The 19,357-nt window shown below is 41.3% G+C and overlaps 1 protein-coding gene across 1 annotated transcript; it reads right to left on the reverse strand.

Annotated features, from left to right (window-relative positions):
* Positions 1-14,728: 14,728 nt before the first annotated feature.
* LOC116746155 (growth hormone-inducible transmembrane protein-like) lies at positions 14,729-17,092 on the reverse strand. Its single transcript, XM_032617462.1, is given in 3 exon segments — positions 14,729-15,592; positions 15,594-15,789; positions 17,073-17,092. Coding segments are annotated over 3 exon segments (1,080 nt in total).
* Positions 17,093-19,357: the final 2,265 nt, after the last annotated feature.

Below are 19,357 nucleotides of genomic sequence, written 5' to 3' on the forward strand. Positions count from 1 at the left end.
CTCCTTCTTTTCCTTAGAATTTATTTTTCTTTTCTTCCATTTCTGTTAGTTTTTCTTCTTCAATTGACCACAATATGGAATTGAAATATAATTGAAATTATTTGTTTATCTAAAAATTATCAATGAATGATTATATAATCTTAACTTTAAAATTAGATGAGATAAACATTTTATATTTCTCTCTCTCAAAAAGCTACGATTACAATTATTATTGTTGTCAACACTTTTCTTGTGGTCCTTGGATTTTTGTTTTCACTGATATATTTTTTTCTCCACTAATTTATATGTATTCCCATGATGGGGAAGTAAATAAGGTTAGTCCAGGTGAAGTTCACACTAGGCAAAGTGCAGGTTCTTAGAAGCTGCCTGTTAATTTACTCTATTTTCCCATTAATTTTATATTTTCACTATTAAGGTAAGGATGGCTCCTTGACCATAAAAGAAAAAAATGTCTCTGAAAGATTCTCAATATAATTTTCAAATCACATATATAAGAGAAAATATGATTTTCTGATAAAATATAAAGAAAAAAAATTAAATATTAAAAATCTGAAAACAAAATTACTGGGGTTTTGTTTGCTTTTGTTATACTACTCAACAATCCAATGTCAAAACAGTGCCCATTGCTGAAGCTGGCAGAGCAGGCTGGGTCAGTACCTCCTCTTCAAGTTTTCTATAAGCTAAAATGAAACTTAATTTCTCACTTTTTCTTCCAAGTTTTGGAAGCCATCAGACTGTCACAGTCAGTGAACTCTACAATTTCTGCTTCCAAGCTTTGTCTATATTATCTCTTCTGTCTAAAATGCCATCTCCTGTCCTACTTCCAAGCCCCCAACACATTTTTGTCCTTCTAGAAAATAGTTGCTTATCTTTCAAGACAAATCATCTCATCTTTGAAGCCTGAGTCTAAGATGAAATTGTTTATTCAACATTATGCAAATGTTTCTTGAGCCCCTTCTTAGTGCTAGGCACCCATGTCTCTGCAGACCCCTGCACTCTAGGTAGACTTCTAGCACAGAATTTGCAATGCTTTCTTGTCCTTCATCCTCTGAGTCATTCCTGACTCCTCCTCTTCCTGTTAGGCAGCAAAGAACAAAGAGAGGGTCATGACAGACTCATTTATTTGTATTTCCAACAGGGCCTGATTAGAAGAAGGGGTTTAGTATATCACCAAGTGAACATGTAAGTTGCTCTGAGCTCAGAGCACGGAGGATTAATAAAAAACATACATACACAATGGAGATACTAATTCAAAACTGTGAAAATAAATGAATGAGCAGAAAAACAAATTTATAGTTAGTAGCAACAAAGAAAGGGAACAGGAAGACAGCAAGTAGTGCTGGGGGAGTGAAACACCAAGCCATGGGACCTCAGTAACTTTGCATTGGACCAGGTCAGATTTGAGGACTGGAGATTAAATTTCTTGATGAGAAGTATGAAAGGGAATAATATTAATATTCATCATAACAGCTAACCCTACGTGCCAAGTACTGTCTCAGGTATTTTCAGTGAATTCACTCATTTAAATACTCCAAACAGCCTGGAGGTCATCCCACTAGTCCTGAGGCACAAACAAATGGCTCTGGTCACACAGCCAGTAAGTGAAGGAGACAGGATCTGAACCCAGGCTCCAAGATTTGTCAGTAAACCACCATGCTTTACAGTTACTGTGTTCACCATATTGACTCACAGTGAGGAATGAATGTGAAGAGCTGGTACCTATAGAAATAATAAATATCTTAAGTCTGGAAAAGTTCAGTGGTTGCCTTGAAAAGAAAGGATTTGCTAAGTATAGGATAGATTTGAGCTAGTCTCATTCCTCACCACACACACACACACACACACACACACACACACACACACACACCATTGCACTCGCTTCTTTCAACCCTTTCTCAAATGTCAATCTCTCCTAGAAGTTGCAAGGAGAGCTTCATCAGGAATGTACTTGTAACCAGCTTCACTAAGCAATAGTATTGCTGAGATTTTGCATCTGGAGACCTTGACCAAAGGTCGCCGTGGGCTTCTTACCTTAAACAGTTGCTTCACCCTCAAGGAGGATGACGAGAAAGCAGAAAGGAAGGCAGAGCTCCCACTTACATAGCCAAGCAGGACCTGTGTGCCGAGAGAATTGTAGCCATGTGGGGAAAGTTTTGTCCAGAATGTCTAGTGCTCTCTCCCCAGTATCCTTCAGCCAGTCTCACACCATTGTGCTTTTCTTCCCTAGTGGAGCACGATTCCCAAAATGAAGGCCAGGGCCCCTTGCCCAGTGGGCCCGCGGAGCACTTTGCTGCATTACCACCAGGTGGATGGAGGACTGAGCGTCCAGGGTGGCCTCAGGAGCATACTCTTTACTGGGATCCTTGCCTCGGCAGTCATACAGCACGCAGGAGATGAGGAAAACCAGGAGCAAGATGACATAGCTCGCAACTAGGATGATCAGGTTCAAGGTGACAGGGTCAATCTCCAGGTAAAATTCCATCGCATCCCTCACGGTTGGGAAGTGGGTCTAGAGAAAGGCAGTGGGGCCAGTTTGGGGGTTGCTGGAAGCAAACCCCGGCTCGATGGAATAGCTACATTGGCTCTGCAATAAAAATACATTAATCCTCACTGCTTCAGGAGACCTCACAGATTAAAGCTGCCTGGTTTAATAACTTAAGCTCTTCTGTTAATACTACAGCCACCAAAGCACAGAAACTGTCTCATCAACTCACCTATGCAGAGAGAAAGAGAAAAAGAGACATGGTTCATGTTACCAAAGTGTGGTATGTAAGCAGGAGGTCCATATAATTCAATGCCCAAACACGGAGTTTTGGTGAACAAAAGTAAGTGCTGTTAATAAGCACACTGTTAAAAACTGGATTGTCCTGGAAAAATTGTGAAGTATGGTCACCCTTTATGTAAGGGAAGTTTATTTATTTCATTTTATTTTTTAAATTAAATAAAATATTTTATTAGTTTCAGGTGTACGACATAGTGATTGAATATTTTTATAGATTATACTCCATTTAAAGTTTTATAAAATATTTGCTATATTCCCTGTGATGTACAATATATCTGTGTATCTTATTCTTTTTACATATAATAGTTTGTACCTCTTAATACCCTACCCATGCCTTGCCCTCCCCCCACTGGTAGAGCTTGTTTTCTGTATCTGTGAGTCTGTTTTTGTTTTGTTATATTTATTTGTTTGTTTGTTTGTTTTTGGATTCCACATATAAGTGATAATATACAGTATTTGTTTTTCTCTGACTTATTTCACTAAGCATAATACTCTCCAGGTCCATCTGTGTTGTTGCAAATGACAAAATTTCAGTCTTTTTTATGGTTAATATGTAAATATGTGTATATACACCACATCTTCTTTATCCATTCATCTGTTGATGGACACTTAGGTTGCTTCCATATCTTGGCTATTATAAATAATGCTGCTATGAACATTGGGGTGCATATATCTTTTCAAATTAGTGTTTTCATTTTCTTTGGATATATACACAGGAGTGGAATTTCTGGGTCATGTGGTAGTTCTATTTTTAGTTTTTTTGAAGAATCTCCATAGTCTTTTCCAATGGCTGCACCAGTTTACATTCCCACCAATGGTGCACAAGGGTTCACTTTTCTCCACATCCTTGCTAATGTTTATTTGTGGTCTTTTTGATGATAGCCATTCTGACCTGTATGAGATGCTGTCTCATTGTGGTTTTGATTTGTGGTTTCCCTGATGATTAGCAATGTTGAGTATCTTTTCATGCGCCTGTTGGCCATCTGTATGTCTTCTTTGAAGAACTGTCTATTCAAGTCTTCTGCCCATTTTTTAATCAGGTGGTTTGTTTTTTATATTGAGTTGTATGAGTTGTTTATACATTTTGGACATTAACTCTTATGCGGGCCTCTCACTGTTGTGGCCTCTCCCGTTGCGGAGCACAGGCTCCGGACGCACAGGCTCCGGACACACAGGCTCAGCGGCCATGGCTCATGGGCCCAGCCGCTCTGTGGCATGTGGGATCTTCCCGGACCAGGGCACGAACCCTTGTCCCATGCATCGGCAGGCGGACTCTCAACCACTGCGCCACCAGGGAAGCCCTGGACATTACCTCTTTATCAGACATATCCTTTGCAAATATTTTCTCCCATTCAGTAGGTTGTCTTTTTGTTTTGCTGATGGTTTCCTTTATTATGCAAAAACTTTTAATTAGGCCCCATTTGTTTATTTTTGCTTTTGTTTCCTTTTCTATCTAAGGGAGGTTTTGGGGTTTTATTTTTCTATTTTATTTATTTATTTATCTTTGCGTTGGGTCTTGGTTGCTGCACGCGGGCTTTCTCTACTTGTGGCGAGTGGGGGCTACTCTTCTTTGCCGTGTGCGGGCTTCTCATTGTGGTGGCTTCTCTTGCTGCGGAGCATGGGCTCTAGGCACGTGGGCTTCAATAGTTGCAGCACGTGGGCTCAGTAGTTGTGGCTCACGGGCTCTAGGGCGCAGGCTCAGTGGTTGTGGTGCACGGGCTTAGTTGCTCTGCGGCATGTGGGATCTTCCTGGATCAGGGCACAAACCCGTGTCCCCTCCATTGGCAGGCAGATTCTTAACCACTGCACCACCGGGGAAGCCCTCTAAGGGAGATTTTAATGCCAAGTATCCATCTTTGGAGTGATTTGGGCTTTGGGAATGGATGTGTTTCTTTAATAAGAGGAACACGCACAGCGCCTGACATTTTCACTCTTTCTGTCTTTGTTGGTTTTTTTCATTCATTAATTCAAAAATACTTCTTGAGCACCTCCCGTGTTCTAGGTACTGTGCCAAACAGTAAAAAGATAGAAGCATTTAGTCTAGCAGGGGAGACAGACATTAAACAAATAATAGCACAAGTGGGAATAAATTTATAAAGACAAGGAGAGGGTGATAGGAGAGTGTGTCCCAAGGTGAGTAAGAGAAAGCTTCCACGAGGAAGAGACATTTAACCTATGACCTGAATGATAGTCAAAATTTAGCCAGGTTAGGACAGGAGAGGAAGATTTTTCAAGCCATAGAGAACGACATTCATGAGAGGTCTGAGCAGAAAGAAGCCTGGAAAACTAGAGGAATTGAAACAAGGGCAGTGGACTGTAGTAAAGAGAAAATGGGGAGCATAACGTGAGAGCGGTGGGCAGGAGTCAAATTGCAAAAGGATGTGCTAACCCTGCTCAGGGCTTTAGAGTTGATGCTGGATCTATGGACGCCACTGGATCAGTTAATGCAGGGGAGGGACGGGACAGATTGCGCTTTAAAGAGATCACCTTGGCTGCTGTGTGGATGCAGGAAAATAAGCAAATTGAAAAGACGATCAGATAAAAGTACAGCTATCCCTTGATTTATAATCATCTTCCTGCCTCAGTGGTAGCCTGTCCCAATAGTCCTGTGGAGGGCCAAGCTCACGGGCATGGGATCTGGGCAGTTGCACAGGGCCACTTGCTCAGAAGGGCCGCACACTTAGTTTAGTGCCTTGCCGTCTCCATCTTCAATTTTTTAATAATTTTAAATTTTGTACTGGGCTTACAAATTATGCATCTGCCCTTGGTCTCAGAGTCTGATGTGTGTGTGTGTGTGTGTGTATATATATATATATATATATATATATATATGTTATTTATTTATATTTTGGCTGCACCACACAGCATGCAGGATCTTAGTTCCCTGACAAGGGATCGAACCCGTGCCCCCCTGCAGTGGAAGTACGGAGTCTTAACCACTGGACCACTGGGGAAGTCCTTCACGTATACGTTTTTGACCAGATAGGACCATTTCTCCAAGAGCTAATGGGATTCTTTTGATACTCCTGGTTAAAGGTCAAAGGTCCCAGAGGTCTGCTAGTTTCTTGTGGCTGTTAAGCTTTAATGACCTAGCTTCCCGTCTAGTCCTTGATGCCTTCCCTGGGAACATGAGGGCTCAGGGCTGCTGTAAAAGGCATTCTTATTGATGTGGAGACCTTTTTTTTTTTTTTTTTTTGGAGACCTTTTTCAAATAAAATATTCCATGAATCTGTGGTTCTGGACTAAGCTGTGGAATTATATTTAGAAAGATGAATGGTTCTCAAACACCGTAGGTGTAGAGCCAGGCTCGTTGGAATCAACTGGGCTTCTTAGGAATACAGATTCCCGGATCAACGCCAGATCTATCGAATTAGAATCTTTGGGGCTGGAGTCTGCAACTCTGCATCAGTAACAATCTTCATGGATAATTTTGATATGCAGTCAGGATGGGGAATCATGGCCACAGATGTGTGAAAGAAGGGTGTGTAGAAAATGGGTCACCAGAGCAGTGGTGCCACTAAGAGATGTCATAGGAGGCATTCAGCACAGACATCACACCAGTCCAACAGGCTCAGATAGTTCATTTTGTCAAGAGAAAGTCCTTTTCCTGGTTGCAATTCACATTTACCAAGCTGATAGGAGACTGATGTTTAAAACAGAATACCGATTTATTGTTACAGTGAAATGTACACCTGTCACAAAGGCTGGAAGGTCTTATGCTGGAATGACCACAGCTTTTTCTCCCTGGAGGCAGATCTAAAGACAAAGTCCATTTATAATAGAAAGTTTCTTCATGAGCACCGAATCTCAGCAAGTGGAGTTGCTTCTGTAAGTCACATCAGTGCTCCCAGATTACAGCAAGGCCTTAAAAGGTAGCAGTATGTACCAGGTGGTTATTACTATCTGCAGAGAGTGTTTTTGTCTTCGTATCTACCAGTGCCCAAAGGTCATTTCAAATCCAGCCTTGTGGAGGCTTTGCTTCCTTCCAATGTGTTAGGTGAAATGCTGGCTACCTGGTTTGTTAAATTAACCCTGGGGGTGGCTGCCTTGTTCGTACTGCAGCCCAACGTCTCCAAAGCACCTTGCCTTCATTCCTGATCTTTAAAGAACTTTCCTCTTGTGCCATCTAGTGGCCAAAGCAGAGACTGCTAACTAAAGAAAACAACTGGCAAAGGCAAGCTGGGAGGGCGCTTTGTAATCAGCAGCAGAGGGTGACAGAGGTAATAATAAGAAGCTACAGTTCAAAACAACCCCTTGACATAGTCCGGACATAGTCTTTCCTTCACTCATTTACAAACACGTATTGTGCACTTACCATGTGGCAGCCTGCTCGGTGCTTTGGAGCTTGACGATGTGATAAATGCTGAAGCTACACTGAGTGCCTGATGATAGGCAGAGAGCACTAATGAACAGCAGGAGCATCAGGAATGAGGAAATCTAAGCTCAGAGAGGCAATGGGATTCTAATTAGCTCACTCTTATTCCCTTTCTGCCCGTCACCCTTCCACCTCTCTCCTCCTGCCTGAAATATAAATCAAATATCTACATAGAATACCCTATGCTATGTGCTCTGGGGCATTTGAAACCTAATCAGATAGGTATTCCTTGAGCTCTCATTTGTGTACACACTTATTCACAGTCTAGTCCATTTTATCTGCTGACCTGGGACGTCACCTAATAATGTAAGATGAATATGTGCTCCATGTAAATGCATTTCCAGGCAACTAGAGTTTATTTCTTAAAACTCCAAAATATTTTTGAATTTTAATTATGCTGCATAGGAGTTTATCTCTGACATTACACACTGCCTTGCTTCTTCAATAAAATACAGCATCCAAAAAGCCTTAGTGTAGTTTTAATTTTCAATAACTTTGGAGGTAAAAATGTCACAACCTTACAAAAGAATCATTGGAAGTCTAATTATTTTACAGTTGAGGACATAGAAGCTCAGGAAAATGACTTGCTTAGAGCCAAGCAGATGGTAAATGATAGAAATAAGACTTTAAGCAAAGTTTTGAATTCTAATCTAGTGCTTTTTCTCTGGAGCTATTGACTAGGTAGAGAGGAAGATGAATGAGGTCTAGATGTGATAGATGTTAGAAAAGCAAGAATGGCAATCATCATAAAAACCAAATGCTAGCCATCTATATTTTCAAGTCTACCTGACCTAAAAATTTGCACTCAGAGAACATAACTACCTCCAACCCATGGCCCCTCTCAACTTCACAGTCAGAATCTAGTATGTGGCTCACCTGGGACCTTCTGGAAAAATACTTCCATGTATTATCACAGAACAACTTCAAGATATTTTTTCCACCTGAATTAGGTTGAATAGAGTCTCCCTCCAAATTCATATCCTCTTAGAAACTCAGAATGTGACCTTCTTTGGAAATAAGGTCTTTGCAAATGTAATTAGTTAAGATGAGGTCATGGTAGATAAGGGTGGGCCTTAAATCCAATGACTGGTGTCCTTATAAGGAGGATATATGAAGACACGGAGATACACAGAGAGGAGAAGGCCATGTGAAGATGGAGACAGAGATTGGGGTGAGGCAGCTACAAGCCAAGGGATGCCAAGGATTGCTGGCAACAACCAGAAGCTAGGAGAAAGGTACGGGACAGATTCTCCCTCAGAGACTCTAGAAGGAACCCACCCTGCTAACACTCTGATTTCAGACTTCCATTCTCCACAACTGTGAGAGGATAGATTTCTGTTGCTTTAAGTGGGCCAGTTTGTGGTATTTTTGTTACAACAGTACTAGAAAATGAATATACCATCTCTCTAATGCTTAGATAAAACTAGGCATGGCTTGGAGCAAACTGGGAGATAAGCAAAGCTCTACTTTGGATATACCTACCTCTACTTCCTTTGGGTACTTGCCCTTCTAGCTCTGGTTTTGGTTCCTGGCTCCTTTGCTAAGTATGGCTCCATGAAGAAAATGCCTGAGATGAAAGAAAATTCCTGTATGTGAAATTTGCTTCCATAAAAAATAAACACAAGTTTAAAAATAGCAACTGCTTGGCAGCCCATGATATAGCCTTTTATATCTGCCCAATAAAATTCCTTGGAAGATACAGAAAAATATAAAGACCTACAAAAGAAATAAAAAAGCAGTGTGACAGGGGGTAGTATTTTAAAGGTGTTTAAAGATTGTTTCTTCCCTGTCCCCTTCCCAAGAATTATTTGAACCCATTTCTCTTCCCCTTCATCATCCAGGGTTTCTAAAGGTAATGACTCCCAGGAGATATACATCCTGAAAGAGTCAGATTCATCATTCTTGAGTTCTTTTGTAGACTTCTGTAAATTTATACTAAAGTCCATAGGCTTAGAGCCAGGCATTGTGGGGAGAGCAAAGACCATTTTTAAAATTACAAAATATTGGCTTTGTGTATCAAGAGACTAAGAACTTAGAATTTACACCTCAGGCCAAAATATAGGAAAGAGAAAGTAAAGAATGTGAGCAACTTTTCTACTTTTAAGGCAATAAAGAGTTGAAAGGGGGATTCCAAGGGGAGGTAACAAGAGAGTAGATGTTAGTGTGCCCCTGTGAAGGCCCTTCCCTTCCCCCAAACCATCTTTCGGTGGAGAGACTGTAGACTCATGCAGATAGAATTCCAAAGCTGAAAGTCTTGGGATCTGATTGCATAGTATGTCTCTGGGAGATTGTCAGATTCTTGGAGAGGCCACATGCCCTATATGACACTGAGTAGCAGCGTGCTGGAATAGTAGAAAACAATTTCCAAAAAAGGTGGCTAACTGGACAAGCCAGGGCTGCCTTACAATTGAAGGCATATCAGGATGGTGCAAGGAAAATAGCCAAGAGTTTCCAAGACCCACAAATACGGTTAAGGTGGAAGAGTTGAGAGATGTTCAGTTGAAGGGTTCAGAGTTTTACCAAAGAGCACAGAGTGAGCAGACTGCCAGCTGTGTGAATGGAGGCTTGGACAGGAGCAGTGAAGTAGCTGGTGCAGAGACTGATGCCCAAGAACAGATGGGACAAGCCACATGTCAGTGGGGGACATTGAAGACAAATGAAAATATGAAGATCACATGTTCCTTCTCCAAAGCTGGGACCTGAGACCCCTGGAACTTAGATGATTCCCAGAAAGAATGTGGCAAGAAGGTGACAAGGGAGAATCCAGAACTTGAATAAGTATTTACTTCCCCAAAGATGAAGCTTTAAACAAGAAGTCGTTGAACTACTTTTTATTGGCAAGATTGGATTTTTATCATTGGCAGATGTGGAAGCTTCTGAATTAATTTATCTTTCTAACAGAGAAATGAAGGAAAATAGGTTTCGTATGCTTGAGTCATGCCTGTAAATTATACATGCATTAAAACAAGACTGAAAGACAACCCAGTACAAGAATTTGAGAGACTCATGACATCAGGTAGATGGAGCTAGTTTAGCAGTATTTAAACAGTTTTCACTGCAGGGCATAATCAGGCCTTGCATTAATTAAATACAGAATGTTTAAGGATAGTTGGACATTTGTCCAACCAAACCCACCATCTGCCCCTGTATCACAGACCCAGGACACATAGAAACTTATTGTTGTCCTCCTATCCTCAACATCTTCAATCCAAGGGAAGTGAGTATAGAAGGAGGGGATGGTGGAGATGGTGGTGCCTTACATCATGGGCAGCTATTCCTCACAAGTTAAAGGTGTACAATGTGATGGTCTGACATATGTTATAGGTCAATTGTATCTCAGTAAAGCTGGAAAAAAGAAAATAATAAAAAATAAAAATAAAGAGAGCAAAAAAATAGGAGGAACCCTGAGAAAAGGCGCAATAGGCAGCAGAAAATTCCACCTCTGTAGCAAAGCTGTAGTAGATTAATGCAGGGTCAGATCACAGAGGGCTTAGTAAGCTATACTAGAGAATTTGGATTTTATTCTAATTGCCACAGGAAGCTATCAGAGATATTTAAATAGAGTGACAGTGATCACACTTGATCTTGGAGAAACTCTCTATGTCTGATCTTCAGAGAATGAGTTACAGAGAGACAAGAGTTGGAGAAAAGAGATGGGTGAGGGAGACTGCTGCAATGGTGTAGGTGAGATGTGATGATGGCATGGACTGGAGTGTTGATGAAGATGCTAAGAAGTGGCTTGGATTTGAGAAATATATGTTGCACTTGCTGAGGATTGGATGTAAGTCATGAGAGAAAGAGGATTTTGGCCTGAGCAACTGGGTATAGGGGGCTACCATATATGGGGTTATCACTTAGGGACGTGCACATGGCTGATTTGGGGGGTGGATAAAGAGCTCTCCTTAGGATTAGGTAAATTTGATATGCTGAGGAGGTAGCTGGATATCTGGGTCTTTATCTTAGTGGGAAGATCAGCGTTGCAGGTACAGATTTTGGAGTTAGCAATATAAAGGTAGCATTCATAATGACAGAACTGGACAAGATGAGACTGGGAGAAAGTGCCGATAGGGAAGAGACGAAAGGCTAAGGATGGGGTCCAGAGTATTCCAACATTTAGAGACTCAGCAGACAAGAAGGAGCCAACAAATGAAACAGAGGAGTGGCCAGTGAGGTAGAAGGTAAGCCAGGGGAGCATGGTATCAGGGAAACCCAGGGAAAAGTAGGTGTAAAAAAGGAAGTAGCTAACTGGGTTAAAAGCTGCTAAGTGATTGGGTAATATGAGAATAGGGAATTGACCACTGGTTTTGAGACCCTGATAAAAAATGAAGGAGTTTTTCATGAAGGTGGGTGGGGTGAGGGATGAAACCCAAAAAAGTAGGTTGAGAAAAGAAGGTAAGAAAATACAGACTGAGTATAGATAATTTTGAGGGGTTTGGGTGTGAAAGACTGCAGAGAAACGAAGTAGCTGGAGGCCAGTGTGGGAGTGAAAGACAGGTGTTTGCTTTAAAATTTTTTTTTAGATGAGTGATATTAAAGCATGTATGTGAGCCAATGGGAACAGTCCAGTTGTGAAAGGGCAGTTGATAACACAAGAGAAAAGGGAAAACTATAGGGTCAAATTCCTTGAGCAGGGATGAGATCCCATGTAAACATGGAAGAATGGGTCACAGCTAGGAGCTGGGACAATTATTCCGTCATATCAATAAAGAAGGAAAAGTGGGTTTTGAGTGGCTTTAGTGGTAGGAAGATGAGGTTAGTTTCATCTGATTCCTGAGTTTTGTTTTGTTTTTCACTCAGGAATGAGTCAAAGTCATCAGCAGAGATTGAGTGAGGAAATGTGTGGTCTGTTGAAAACAAGAAGCTCTGAAATATTTGTGCTGGAGAAAGAGAAAACAAATATCCTAAGGAAGTAGGGTAGGAGTGCTGGGCAGTGTTGAGTTGAGACTAGTCATCATGAATTTAAAGTAAGATGTTTAGCTCAGAGTAGGTATATAGTTTGGTTAAGCAGATTGGAGGCTTAGTCAGATGAAGAAACAAAGGGTAGGGCCAATAAGGGTGTTAGGAAGGAAATGATTCTCAAACTAGACCAAAGCTTCTAAGCTGGAGGTAAATGAGGACATACAGGGGCGGGGGGGGCGCAGTGTGGAGTAGTGATAAGTGGTAGGGTCAGTGCAATGGTGGCCCCTGTGTGGTCAAGAGACGATTGGGGCAGAGAATTGAGTCCATGAGCCGGGAGGGCTGGAGGTGGTGGATGGTAGGGGCATGATTGGAACTGTGATTTCAGAAGGTGTATGGTTATTGGTGATGATAAGATTTTGGGAGAACCATAAAAGTGTAGATGGCTGGAGTGGAGTGAAGGGCACATCCTCTCAACTGAATAGAAAAAATCTGCAGGAACAGAGGATTGTTGAAATTTCCAAGTAGGTTGAAAGAGTAAGAGTGAAGAGAATGAAGCCAGCTGAGCACTAAAGCCCTTGATGAGTGGGGAGTGGTCAGGAGATAGCCAGATCACAGTAAAGGGAAGAGGTGTCTGATGGTCAAGTCTGATAGATAAAGGGGAAAGATATGTTTAGAAGTAACATTCAGGGTAACAAACCACCTACTTAAACTGCAGCTCTCAAGTATGTGGGTGTATTAGTTTCTTGTAGCTGCTGTAACAAATTAATACAAACTCTGTGGCTTGAAACAACAGAAATTTATTCTCTCACAGTTCTAGAGGTCAGAAGTCCAAAGTCAGTATTACTGAGCCAAAATCAAGGTATTGGCAAGGCTGTGCTCCCTCTAGAGATTCTAGGGTGAATCCATTATTCCTTGTCTCTTTCATTTTTTTTGGAGGTTCTTGGCACTCCTTGGCTTGTGTTTTACATCTCTTCAATCTTCAAAGCCAGCATCTTCAAATCTCTCTCTGCTCTATCTTCACATTGCCTTCTCCTCTGTGTGTGTGTTAAATCTCTTTTTGCCTCACTCTTAGAAGTGTACATTTGATTGCATTTTGAACCAACCCAGATAATCCAGGATAATCTCCCCATCTCAAGATCTTGAATTTAATGGCATCTGCAAAAACTGCCATATAAGGTAACATTCCAGGAATCGGAATGTGGATCTCTTCTTGGAAGGTCATTTTTCAACCTACCACATGGAGTATGGAAAAAAAAAAAACAGCTTTTATCTGAGAGAGCCGGTGTGGAACCAGAGTCTTCAGAATGGTCATTTTTCAATTAAAATAGTACTAGTTAGTAATAGTGATAATTTTTACTTTTTTATTTTTTGTCTGGCTGGGACCTTTATTATGTCAGAAATAAGCATTCTATGTGACTTGAGGTGGTAAGAATAATTATTTCTGGATTACTGTAATACATCTTTGTCAAAACACCAACTATCTCAATAATCATACACTTATTTCATTCATAAGAACTTCCAAAAATAACTCTTCTGTATCAAAAAACTTACAAATGTCACAAAAGAGTTAAATAAGGGTCTATGGAGGAGAGGAGGAAAATTCTGCTAGGGGAAACTCTAATGAAGCATTTTCTCCATTATATTTTTGATTGATGTAGTTCATGAAAAAACCTCACTTTGCCTTCCACTTTTTAGTGATTCCTCTGAGAAGGAATGCAAGAAACCAAATCTGAGGGGAAAAACTGCTTTCATAATCTCAAGTGTAAACCACAAACAGGCTTTAAAGCTTGAAGAGATGAGAAAGGCAAGCATGTTTTCCTTTAAACATTTCAATAAATTTACAAAAATATTCAGCAATTCTGAATATATTGTTTGTATACTTAAAAATGCAACAGTTTTCATGCTTTGAGTATTTTAAGGATATTTTGTTCTAGACGATTCAAAAGTAAGACTCACATGCACACATACTATATAACAGGAATTCTCCATATGATTGGCATTGTGGACTCTTCTAACAGTGTCAAACAATGGGAAGCCAAACATGATCACATACGTACTGTAAGGACAGCCTTGACAATCACCTATGTCTTTGTTTTCTGCTCAGTGCTTCTGCCAAGTTCAGCAGATGTACAACCATGACTTGTTTCCAAATGTCCAACCCCCCTCACTGACTCACCACAATTACATAAGTGCTAAGTTCTCAGCATTCAACGAAAGACTGCAGGTGACCCTTTACTTCTCTCTGGTCCCTTTACCAAACCCCTATGTCACTTGTGACATTACTTGTTAATAGTTCACCTTCAAAAAAAAAAAAAAAAAGGAGGTACACAAGTTTGCTAAGTTTCACTTAACCAAATAAATTTAAAAATAGATAAAATACTTAACTTCCTGCAACACAAACCTTGGTTTTCACACTCATTAGAACATTTTAGAATTACTCAAACATGAGAATTGAAAATGTGTGTGCTATTTGGAATAGAACTACTGAATTTATTCTCCAGAAGAAAAGGCAGACCTGAAACATCACGTTATTGGAGCACTTCAAACATGCTGACAAGTTCTTATCTTCTAAACTTCCATGAAAGCTGCTTGCACAAACCATTTAACAAATATCTGCCCCTGTTAAACAAGCCAGATATCTGACGTATTAAGGAAGTCAGAAGCTGGTCACTTCACTTCTTTCTGTTGCCTCCAGCTGCTAGAATACTGGCAACTCACATAAATATGTATAATGGATCCATGTAGACTCCCAGCATTGAACTGATGGGATCACATTTTAACTCCATACACTGGTACTCTTCTGCATGCTTGATTACTTTCTGTGTGTCATACAGAAGAAACATGCTGAAAAGAATTAATCCACCATAAATTGCCACTGAGTACAGAGTGGCACCAGCCACAGTGGTAGGTGGAAGAAACATAGATCCCAGTGAGGACAAAAAGACGAGACCCAGGCCCATGCTCACTGGTGTTCCCATGTTCAGAAACTTCTCGCTGGGCACACACATGGCCACGGTGGAGAGGCCTCCCACAATGCCAGCTGTGTACCATGCACCTCTGATGAGAAGAGGCCCCTGTAACATCATCAGAGGAGCCACCACTGCACCCATCACACCGGAAAATAATAACCAAGCAAGATGCTTTGGGCCTGGGCTCCTGTCATATGATGTCGACTGTACCAGCATTCCAGTTCCAATCATGGCTGCATGACAACTGGTGCAATCAAAGGTTGCACCAGTTGTCACCCAAGAGCCTCTCATCACCAAGTTCATGAGAGCAGGAGTTCTGCTCACTGCCAGGGCAGACAAAGCTGTTAAACCAATACTTCCTTCTAAGTACATATAGGTGGAATTAATTCTACCCTTCACATACTGAGGCCAAATTATAGCCTTTTCAATAGCGCCAATCTCATTAGACATTTCCAAGCCACAGTAGCACAGAACACCAAAACAGACAGCATCCCCTCTAGCAATAAAACATCTCATCTGATCAATTTTAAATATTTTTTCCAATGATGGTTCCAAAGCTGCCTCTTTTGAGTCCTTGGCCAGTTTTCCCATGCCAGATCCCAAGTCTTGTCTTGGTGGCATATTCCCTGCTGGGTGTGAAGAGCCATCGATTCTTCGTGATGGAATTCTTCACAACAGGGGAGGCCTTGGTGAAAGCTGGGAGGAAAACTCTGGAAGGTAGTGTCCAGAGACACACGAGTCTTGTGGCCAGTATGATGGTGCACCTGGTTTACCAAGCAGATCTGAAATGCGCAGTTTGCGTTCCGGGCGGCGAAAGGCAACCAGGCACACTTCCCGTGCCCTCCGCCTGCCTCTTACTCGATAATTTTTACTTAATAAAAATTGCGTTGAGCTAAACTCTTAGGCTATATGAACAGAAATCAGGGAAGGAAAAGATGAGTAGAACTATGCTAAAGTCTTCATCTTAAATAGGAAAAACTCAACAAACAACTTCTTAACGTCAGCAATTGGAGAACAATTTTGTAGTTTGCTTTCAAAAGTATTGACAAGAACTGTTGCACCATGCCAGTCACCCACTTTTAGGGTTAGCAAATTTTATCACTTTCCTGGTCTACCTTCCTCTCTTCTGCTGTCTTTTCCTTTTCTGGTTAGAAGTGTTTCACATGCACGATGACATTTTATATTTCTTTATCCGAATATGATACCATCTGGAGGCATTCTGCATTCCTTTTGGCTTTGGACTTTTTATAATCTGTGATCAGAATATAGATGGTTAAAGATGCCTACTTTATCCAGTTTCCTATGTAGGATTTATGTAATGTTAGTGCTCATTTATTTTGATATGGAGATTGAACTTGAGAGTCTATGCATGGATTTAAGCTGTACACTTAGCTCCAGGATACAGAGAAAGCTCAATGCAACTGAAACCTTGATAGTGTTGATTGGCAGGATGCCAAAGGCAATCTAGAGGGAGTTATAAGCACCAGATGGAATAACAGAAATTCCTGGTGGTTCTACATTCAAAACATCAAATATCTAAACCTTTCTTACTAACTTCACTGCTTCTACTTTACTGTTACTGACAATTGTAACTAGTTGACCTACTCACTCACCCTTCCCCACTCCCTCACCCAGTCTATTCTCAACACAATAATCTGAGTGGAGCCTTTAAAAACAAATCAGACCATGCTCAAAACCTTCTAGAGAGATATATGCACTCTTGATACTACGTATGAAATAGATAACTAATGAGAACGTACTGTATAGCACAGGGAACTCTACTTAATGCACTGTGATGACCTAAATGGGAAGGAAATCCAAAAAAGAGAGGATGTATGTATATGTATTTTACTGTATTTTACAGTACAGTAGAAACTAATACAACACTGTAAAGCAACTATACTCCAATAAAAATTAATTTAAAAAAACCTTCTAGTCACTTCTCATTTCACTCCAGCAAAAGTCAACATCCCTACAATGACAGCAAGGCACCACACAGGGGACCTGACCTACCTCTCCTCTCATTTCCAAACACTTCCTCCCTCACCTGTTCTGCTCCAGCCACATTGATGTTCCTAGTCACTCCCAGCTCAGGATCTTAGCACTTGATGTTCTGTCGGCCTGAAATGTTCCTCCTCCAGTTATCCGCATGGCTTGTTCCCTGACTTCCTCAAGTCACTGCTAAAATGTGACCCTAGGAGAGGGGCTTCCCATGACCACTCCTTATAAGGTAGTCAGTCATCCCCCTGCCCAGGGCGCTCCCCTTCTCCCTTATTCTTCTTTCGTATTCTCCATGGCACTTGTTCACATCTGACTCACTCCAAGTGCTGTAATGTATTTTGTTAGATTATGGCACCTCTATTAGAATGCAGCTTCATCAGGGCAGGCAGGTTGTTCCGTGCATGGCTGGATCCAGGCACACTGCCCAGAATACGGCACAGGAAGCACTGAGTATGTATCTGGGGATGGTCACCACAAGTACACCTCTTGGCTTTCTTGGTAAAATCTCAGACTCTTTATTACGAGATAATGGTCATGAAAAGAGACCTCCGTGACAGGGGACTGGAGAAAATATAATGAGGAGAAAGATCCTAGCTGGGTGTTGTGGGTTGAATTGACTGTGTCTCCCCAAATTCATATGATGAAACCCCAACCCCCAGTACTTCAGAATGTGACTGTGTTTGGAGAAAGGGCCCGTAGAGAAGTGATTAAACTAAAATGAGGTCATGAGGGTGGGTCCTCATCCAATATGGCTGTTGTGTTTATAAGAGGAAATTTGGACACACGGGGAGACACCAGGGATGTGCACACAGGGGAAAGGCCATGTGAGGACTCAGTAAGAAGGCGGCCATCTGTAAGCCAAGGAGAGAGGCCTCAGGAGAAACCAAACCTGCCAAGCCCTTGGTCTTGAACGTCTGGCCTCCAGTTGTGAGAAGAAAAATTCTGTGGTTTAAATCACCCAGTCTGTGGTATTGTTATGGCAACCCTAGCAAATGAATATACCTAACTTCAGGGAAAACTGATATTTTGAGTTGGACTTACAAATGCCTGGGTCTACTTGTATATATGAAGCCAAATGGAAACACAAGCTCATTAAAGGTTTCTAAAGGTCCAGTTGTTCTAGAGAGTTCATGATTACTAAGAAACAAAGGTGTCCTACTAGTAGCAATTGTATAGAGCTAGGTTGACTTCAATCCTAGAATAATGAAGGCTCCCCTTAGGGGCAGACCACGACTATCATTGTCATCACCATTGATACCAATGCTGCCCTACCATGTGCCAGGTCCTCTTCCAATGATTCCCATGTGTGCATGGAGTCATCCAATACTCACAATAGCTCTGTGAAAGTTTATCACCTCATTTTACAGATGAGAAAACTGAGAGACAGGTTGACAAAGTTGCCCAAGGTCATATATTTTTTTATTTTATTTTTTTTTTGCGGTACGTGGGCCTCTCACCGCTGTGGCCTCTCCCGTTGCGGAGCACAGGCTCCGGACGCGCAGGCTCAGCGGCCATGGCTCAAGGGCCCAGACGCTCCGCGGCACGCGGGATCTTCCCGGAGCGGGGCACGAACCCGTGTCCCCTGCATCGGCAGGCGGACTCTCAACCACTGTGCCACCAGGGAAGCCCGGTCATATGTTTTAAGCGGCAGAGCCAAGGTTTGAATTAGGCAGTGTCTCTGGAGCCCGTGCTTTTAACTCCTGCCCTCCACCTCCTTTTATATATCTTCCCCTGCCTGCAAAAGGCTTTTTCCTGCACATTTAGATTTGCTAGTCACTGGCCTACAAGGACAAGTTCATAGCTTAGCCTTCTAGTAGCACAAACCTACATTTCCAGCTTTATTTTTATTATTCTCATACATTTAGAAAAATTGTATCATCTTGTCTATCAACTTTTCCTTGCTCCCCTCCCCCTCCCCCATGTCCCTGCTTTCTTAGTCTTTGCCTTTTTTTTTTTTCCTTAGGTCATTCTAGTTTCCTATAGTGCCTTCTGTCCTCATTCTTACCTATTATCCTTATCTAGAATCTACTCTTGAAGACCAAATCCAAACCTTACCTCCCCCATAAGATCTTACATTAACTCTCCCTTCTGAAAATTTCATTGTACCCACAACTAATTTGAGAATTAATCACGTACTTTTTAATTGAAATTTTTCTATCTTTGGCTCAATATTCTGTATAAATATTCTTAAGGCTTTACTTTTCATCAGTTTTATTTCTCATCTTCAAAATAGTTTTAATTCATTGAGGGCAGGGATAAAATATCTACTCCATATGATACTTTGAACATAACGAAAATAGAGATTTATTGATGTTCTTTGATTTGGAAAAA

The sequence above is a fragment of the Phocoena sinus genome, chromosome 20, assembly GCF_008692025.1.
Source record: "Phocoena sinus isolate mPhoSin1 chromosome 20, mPhoSin1.pri, whole genome shotgun sequence".
Classification (NCBI taxonomy): domain Eukaryota; kingdom Metazoa; phylum Chordata; class Mammalia; order Artiodactyla; family Phocoenidae; genus Phocoena; species Phocoena sinus.